The following is a 7,310-nucleotide window of genomic DNA, read 5'->3' as shown; positions in this document are numbered from 1 at the left end:
CAGGACTGGTGGTGTCTGATTTGGGGCACAGGGGTGGGGGTGGGGCTGGAGGCCTCCCGCTGGAGAATGGAGTCCAGGAGTTCCTGAAGGTCACTGCCTCGCTCTGCCTCGCTCGCGCACAGCCCCTCACATAGTGCCCATTTGAAGCAAATCTTGAGGTCTGCCCTGAAGCCCTCAGGCTGTGTCCACCCAGCTCTGGCCCAGTCTCTCTGACACTCCAGGTTTCCCAGAAAGTGGGGGGGGGGGGGCTCTCCAGAGGGGGAGAGGTGGCAGTGGCCAAGGTCTGGGACCACCAGCAAGTCACCCTCTAGCAGCCAGGGACACAGCATCCTTTGTTCTGGCCCCTCCCGCCCTCACAGTCCCAGGCTCTCCGACCTAGATTAGCCTGATCCAGGGAAAGCCTCAGAAGCCCCTCCTGGAATGTGGCCTGGGGGTGGGGGGCAGGCGAGGCACTGAGGTGAGTAGGGCGGGTGGGGTCTCTCCAGGGCAGGGCGATGCCCCCACCACTAGGAGCCCCCTGTCCCCCAGAGTAGGGCTCTGTGTGTCCTCTGCCCAGGAGAGGGCTCCTTATCTAGCTCTGCTGGGAGGGCCCGAGACAGGGACCCCCCTGTGAGGTCCAGCGTGGCCCTGCGCTGCGGTCAGTGCCCTGTCCCTTCTCCCTTTCCAAGCAAAAGCCTCTTAGAGGGCTGGGAGTGGCACCCTAAGCCCGAGGCCTGAGGGAGGGAGCTAGAGCTGAGAGGCCAGTGGCTGATCTGCAGGTAACTTGGGGCCTTCGGCTGCGTGCCCCCATAAGGCTAGGCTTCCCAGGGGGATCCAGCAGGGCAGCCCCTCCCGGGAGGCCTCAGGAGATGTGAGGCTGGACATTCAAACCCACCGGAAGGCTCAGGTGAGTGCAGTGGAGAGCTGCTGGGACCGCCTCCTTGTCCTAGTTCAAGTGGCTGCAGCCGTTGTGAGGGGACGACAGGCAGGTAAAGCCAGAACCTGGTGAGAGAAGGTCAGAGTCTCCAATCCCTGCTGGGCACCTGGCACTGCCCAGGGCCAGGAGGGAGACCTAGGAGCGGAGGGGCAGCAGGAGGGAAGGAGTCTCCTTCCCCGGCTGTGGGCTGGCCCACCCTGCCCGTGAGCACCCCACCTCCTCCTCTGTTGGTGGGGAGATGCACAGGCGGCTGCTGTGTGAACCCCTGGCTGGAGCTCCAGAAGTGTGAGAGACTTCAGAGCTGTTTTCTATTTTTGGAGGGGTTTGGGGGGGCTTCTCAGGGTTTGGAGATCAGAAGGTCCCTTTAGTGCCTCCTCAAAGGTCCCAGTGGAACCAGAGATCTGAGCACCCCCCGCCAAGGCTCCTGGTTGGCCCCGGGGTGGGAGGGGGGTAACCGATCACCGATCTTGCAGGTGGCAAAACAGGCTCAGCGCGGAAAGGGACCTGCCCAAGTCCCGGAGCGAACCCATGGCTAAGAGGGGATGAACGGGAGCTCAGCCCCCTCGGCTCCTGAAGCGAGGCTAATGTTATTACGGCAGGTCTTGGGTTTTTTTGTTTTTTCCACAATGCTCTGATGACAATAGTCATTTCTGATCATTGAGAAAAATGAAGATATGGCAAGGCCCAGGAGCCAAATAAAGCCACCCACTTCGCAGCAGGCGCGGGGCTGCCCCTGCCTGCCCCACACCCCCTGTAAATTCCTGCGCTGAGACCCTCACACGTGCACCCTGGGAACGCTGATGGTTCCCACGCACAGGGGGCCCAGAGTGCCCCCCCCACTCACCAGCACCCCGTCTCCGGCCACCATTAGGTCCCTAGACAAGGAGTGTCCTCCAGGGGCGTCTTCCTGAAGTTGGGACTCAGGTGGGAACCCTTCTATTATCCTCCCCTCCTCTTTCACAGGTCCCCTGAAGGAGGGGGAGGTTGGGGGGGGCGGTTCTACCTCGGTTTCCCTCCTGGCTCGCTCCCAGAGCAGGGCTCCCTTCGGTAGCCCCCATGCCTCAGTTTTCCCACGCTGGGTCTCCTTCCCCTTTCCTGTCGGGGCTACAGAACTTCGCTGCTCCCTCTTGTCCCCTTCCACCAGCAGAGGCAGCAGCGATGGGCGCTGGCGGCCCCCGGCGGGGCGCGGGACCCCCAGACGGTGGCTGGGGCTGGGCGGTGCTGGGCGCCTGCTTCGTGGTCACCGGTTTCGCCTACGGCTTCCCCAAGGCCGTGAGCGTCTTCTTCCGCGCGCTTATGCGCGACTTCGGCGCGGGCTACAGCGACACGGCCTGGGTGTCCTCCATCATGCTCGCCATGCTCTACGGCACCGGTCAGCGCCCCCTCGCGGGTCCCTGCTCCTCCTCCCCCAGCCCAGGATTGGGAGACGGGATCCGGGACCAGGAGACGCGGACCCCCTGGGCACCCCCCGGGCACCCCCCAGACCCCTCGGGAAGGGCACGGAGACCACTTTCTTCCCGTGGAAGCGCTGGTCCCGGAGACAGGGGAGGAGGGGGACAGGAAGGGGGCGGTGGCTGAATGGGGGTCGGTTTGGCCAGCCGGCAGGGCCCCTCCATTCCTGCCAAAGACCTACAACAGCTTCTGTTACAGGTGGGGAAACAGATGTAAATAAAATTCCCCGCTATCCCTGCTCCCCGGCGCCCTAACCGCCTGTGGGGTGCGCCGGGATGGGGTGAATCCTGTCACCCCAGCCGAGCCCATGGCGGGGTGGGAGGAAGGGGTGGAAAGAGGCTGAGCAGTCCAGGGGACGCGCCCAGCTGGGCAGATCAAAAGCGAGGGGCGTCAGCCTCTTCTGCTTTGGGTCCCCTGTTCTCAGGAGAGCTGGGGATGGGCCTCCCCAGAACAAGACAGGTCCCTCCCCTACCTCCCCGCAGGGTGTTGCCTCCTTGGTCTGTCCCAGCCAGGCTGGGTGACCTTGGGCAGACACTGTCCTCTCTGACCCGCGGGTGCCCTCATCCCCTCATGCCATCTTCTGGGGGCTGGGACGTGCCCAGCCTGGAGTGCGCCGGGGAGAGAGATTAGTCCAGCCTAAGCGGTGACCGTGCCCTGCCCACAGGTCCGGTCTCCAGCATCCTCGTGACCCGCTTTGGCTGTCGTCCCGTGATGCTGGTGGGTGGGCTGCTGGCCTCGGCGGGCATGGTCCTGGCATCCTTCGCCACGCGCCTCCTGGAGCTGTACCTGACCGCCGGGGTGCTCACAGGTGAGGACGGCCACGACTCCCTCCCCTACGGGGAAGGGGCTGGTCTCGCGGGTTGGGGAGCCGGGCGGAGTCCTCGCTGCAAGGTCTCCTGTCCTCAGTTTCCCCTCCAGAGGTGGTGGGCTCGCCCCGTCGGGGCCTGGCCCCTCCCTCCCGCTGGGGGCTGGGGCTGGGGCTGGGGGCGCCCTCGGGGAGCCCGGCACAGCGCCGCCCTCGCCCGCAGGCCTGGGCCTGGCCCTCAACTTCCAGCCGTCGCTCATCATGCTGGGGCTGTACTTCGAGCGGCGGCGGCCCCTGGCCAACGGGCTGGCGGCGGCGGGCAGCCCCGTGTTCCTGTCGGCGCTGTCGCCGCTGGGCCAGCAGCTGCTCGAGCACTTCGGCTGGCGCGGCGGCTTCCTGCTGCTCGGCGGTCTCCTGCTGCACTGCTGCGCGTGCGGCGCCGTCATGCGCCCGCCGCCGCCGGGGCCCGGCCCGCGACCTCGCCGGGACAGCGCGGACGACTCTCCGGGGGACGCGGAGGCGGAGCGCGAGGGGCTGCGGCTGCGCGAGGCGCCCCCTGGCGGCCGCCCCCGTCGGCGCCTGCTGGACGTGGCCGTGTGCGCCGACCGCGCCTTCGGGGTGTACGCCGTCACCAAGTTCCTGATGGCGCTCGGGCTCTTCGTGCCCGCCATCCTGCTGGTGAACTACGCCAAGGACGCGGGCGTGCCGGACGCCGACGCCGCCTTCCTGCTGTCCATCGTGGGCTTCGTCGACATCGTGGCACGGCCGGCGTGCGGGGCCCTGGCGGGCCTGGCGCGCCTACGACCCCATGTCGCCTACCTCTTCAGCCTGGCGCTGATGGCCAACGGGCTCACGGACCTGAGCAGCGCGCGCGCGCGCTCCTACGGCGCCCTCGTCGCCTTCTGCGTCGCCTTCGGCCTCTCGTACGGCATGGTGGGCGCGCTGCAGTTCGAGGTGCTCATGGCAGCCGTGGGTTCGCACCGCTTCCCCAGTGCGCTGGGCCTGGTGCTGCTGGTCGAGGCCGTGGCTGTGCTCATTGGACCGCCCTCTGCTGGTGCGCCCCTTGGGAGGAGGGGGTGCGGGGCTAGTTCCCTAGACCGGGGCGGGGGGGGGGGCGGGGAGCGCCAGCCCTGTCCCACGTGGAGCTTCCAGGGATGAGGGCAAGGGACCCACTGGCGGAGACAGCCTGGTGGGGTCTTCCCACGGCTAATGAGCCCCTCCTCCAAGCCGGTCCTGCTAGCTCTGGGTGGGGCCGGAAGCAGCGGGAAAGATGCCAGGAAGCACCCAGCACTGACAGCTGCTGACCCATTGGGTCATCTCAAACGCTGGCACAAAGTCCTTGTGAAGGGCGGATTCTTATTCTCGTTTTGTGGGTGGGAGAGCTGAGGCACAGGCGCCTAGTACAGGGTGGTCCCAGAGTGAGAGCAGAGCCCTGCCCAGGGCTAAATGCCCCTACCTTTGGAACATGGCAGCTGAGTGTCCTCAGCCTCTAAGGGGGACCAGGACAGGGACAGTGTCGTGGAGGAACCGGCCGTGTGCTCGGGGTGCTCACGAGTGGTCTCCCTGGGGCCTGGGGGGGGGGGATCTTCCTCCCTCATCTGTCCACTGGGCCATGGCCAGGCCCTGCTCTCACTTGGTGAAGCCGCTGTGCAGGGACAGGGTCTGGGCCTTCCGCTCCAGTCACTGGCCTTGGGAAGTCACCATGATGACAGGCCAGGGAAGGAGCTGCAGGGGCCGGCATGCAGGCGGCCTCACAGTGCAGTGCAGACCCCGCAGGAGAGTGTGGGCCACATTAGGGATTCAGGGTTCCTATACAAGTGAGGCAGGAACTGAGCTTGGAAAGGGGGGATGTCAGGGTCCTCCTGGGTTGGCGGGTTGTCCCTGTCCCAGCATAGCCTGCCTGTGGTCAGTCCGTGGGATGAGCAATGAGGGGAGGCCGCCTTTGCTGGGGCCCAGGCTGCCCCCGAGATGGGGCGAACTGCCCCTCCTTCCAGGGCTGGTCTAGCTCAATGTCCTCATCAGGCTTTGTCATCTGATCTCAGTGGGAGGGCGGCCAAGCCCACCACCAAAAGCCATCGAACCAGCTCCCCAGAGGCTCAGGGATTCTTCCATTTTCTCATGCGCCCTGGGTGGGCGGATCTAATAGGGGGTGAGAAGGTGGAGAACACTGCAGGGCTGAGTGTGGGAGGGGCAGGGACAGGACTGGTTGGCTGGGCGGGGACCAGGGAGGCAAGTTTGGGTGCAGTGCTCAGAGGGGCTCAGGCAGGCAGCCAGCTTGGGGGACACCGGGAAGCCTCCCTGAAGCCACAGACCTATAGACCAAGGGGTCACAGCCTGGATGGTCAGCGACAAAAATGCCAGGAGAGGATGGAGCCCACAGACCTCCCCCACACTTGGGAGGGGGGAGGATATTGCAATTACAAGATTTTCCTGTGTATGAAAGTAATATGCGCCTGGATAGAACATTTGGAAAATACAGAGGGGAAAAGATGGGTTGTGACCCATGAGTCCTACCACGCCAGCTCAGTAGTGGAAGCTCAGTCTCGGGTATCAGGGCCCCGAGAAGGGACAGGAGGAGGCTGGGGAGGGAGACGGAAAGCTGAGCCAGGCCCCTGAAGACCAGGGGGGTTAGCAGCAAAGAGCAGGCGTTAGGGGCCCCCAGGAGGGTGAGGCTGAGCCCAGTGCCCCCTCCCCACCCGCTCGCTGGGCAAATCACACGGCACACGTGGGGTCTCGGTCTGGGGGTGGAGGGGGTGCCTTGTAACCTGGAAAGTGCTGCTTCACCAAAGGCCCTATATTACTTAAGAAATTGAGGTTCAAGGAGGTGGTGACATTTTTAAGGTCTCAAATGGCAGAACATGCGTCGGGTTTCGCCACTGTCAAACGGGCATAAAGATGGGGGCGTGTCTGTGTCACCCAAATGTAAACCCCACCAAGTTGAGGGTGCACACGGTCCTTTATCTGAGGTTGTGAGAAAGGCGGGAGGGTGGGTCCCCCCCCCACCCCCTGCAGGCCCTCACCTCCCGCCTCCCTCCGTCCCAGGCCGCCTGGTGGATGCCCTGAAGAACTACGAGATCATCTTCTACCTGGCTGGCTCTGAGGTGGTCCTGGCCGGGGTCTTCATGGCTGTCGCCACCAGCTGTTGCCTGCGCCGCTCTCGGAACCCCCAGCCCAGCCAAGGCACCGAGGGCGAGGCCAGCGACACCGAGGATGCTGAGGCCAAAGGGGACTCTGGGGCTCTGCCCACTGGGGCTGAGGAGCCTGGCAGCCTCAAAGCCCGGGAGGTGCCAAGCCCCGGGGCTGGGCCCACGGAACCAGAGGTAGAGGCAGAGCCAGGGCTGGACCCCAAGTCTGTATAGCCCCAGGGACAGCAGGTGAGGCGGCTGGTGACTTTGGGAATGGGGCTTACCCTCCAAGAGCCCCAGCTGTCCCAAGTGGGCCTGGCACACTGGAAGCTGCTTTGCCGTGGTCCCCCCTGGGGTCGGGGCGGAGGGCTCCCACCTTTATCTGCCCAGTGGGCCATGGCCGGGCCCTACCCTGGCTAAGTGATGCTGCTGCACGTGGCCTGGGCTTGACCTTGTGAAACTGAACTTCATAAAACTCAGCTTGGGATGGCGCGTCCATTCCTGTGCCTCCCAGCTCTGGTGGCTGGTGGGGGTGGGAGGATGGGAGGGAGTCTGAGAGGCTCTCCCCAGGGCCCTCTGACCGGGAAGGTGTTGGGGGAACGAGTGGCAGAGGGGAAGAAGGGGCGTGGAGGGGGAGGTGTTCTGACTTGGAGGCACTAAGGGTCTCTCTCGCAGTTTTGCCCTCTTACACTTGGATCCAAGGGCAGGGCGCCCTGGTCTCGCCCTGGCTGGAAAGCCTCTGGGATCTATTCCCTCTCCGTATTTATTATTCTCTTCCCACAGATCTGACACCTTGCCCTTCCTTTGCCTCCTTCCCTCCAAGTCTCGAGTGTGGAAACCGGGCCCAAGAGTAGGAAGGAGCTTCCCCCCCCCCCAGACCCCTGCTATCGAGCCGAGGGCTCAGGAGAGCCCATCCCACCAGTGCCCCTCCCCACCCCCCATCGTTGGTCTCATTTTCCATCCGGGCCCTACGAAGGTGTGGGAGCCCTGGGAAATGCCGGGCTGACACACG

General features: G+C 64.9%; 1 protein-coding gene across 1 annotated transcript; it reads left to right on the top strand.

The window, feature by feature from the left end:
• The first annotated feature begins 2,074 nt into the window (after positions 1 to 2,074).
• Positions 2,075 to 6,594, top strand: SLC16A8 (solute carrier family 16 member 8). The gene is made up of 4 exons (XM_032836638.1): positions 2,075 to 2,288; positions 3,033 to 3,176; positions 3,397 to 4,227; positions 6,216 to 6,594. The coding sequence occupies exons 1-4, from the start codon at positions 2,075 to 2,077 to the stop codon at positions 6,530 to 6,532; spliced, it is 1,506 nt and encodes a 501-aa protein (XP_032692529.1). The 3' UTR covers positions 6,533 to 6,594.
• Positions 6,595 to 7,310: the final 716 nt, after the last annotated feature.

This window comes from Lontra canadensis, unplaced genomic scaffold (genome assembly GCF_010015895.1).
Source record: "Lontra canadensis isolate GAN:19392208 unplaced genomic scaffold, GSC_riverotter_1.0 scaffold93, whole genome shotgun sequence".
Lineage (NCBI taxonomy): Eukaryota > Metazoa > Chordata > Mammalia > Carnivora > Mustelidae > Lontra > Lontra canadensis.
The sequence above is the reverse complement of the archived record's forward strand: the minus strand, read 5'-3'. Positions and strand labels throughout refer to the sequence as shown.

Excerpts from the sequence above, each read along its gene's own strand:
- SLC16A8 (XM_032836638.1), top strand. The coding sequence starts at position 2,075 with ATGGGCGCTGGCGGCCCCCGGCGGGGCGCGGGACCCCCAGACGGTGGC. Across the intron at positions 3,177-3,396 it reads GACCGCCGGGGTGCTCACAG|GCCTGGGCCTGGCCCTCAAC; the intron begins GTGAGGACGGCC and ends CCTCGCCCGCAG. Across the intron at positions 4,228-6,215 it reads CATTGGACCGCCCTCTGCTG|GCCGCCTGGTGGATGCCCTG; the intron begins GTGCGCCCCTTG and ends CCTCCGTCCCAG.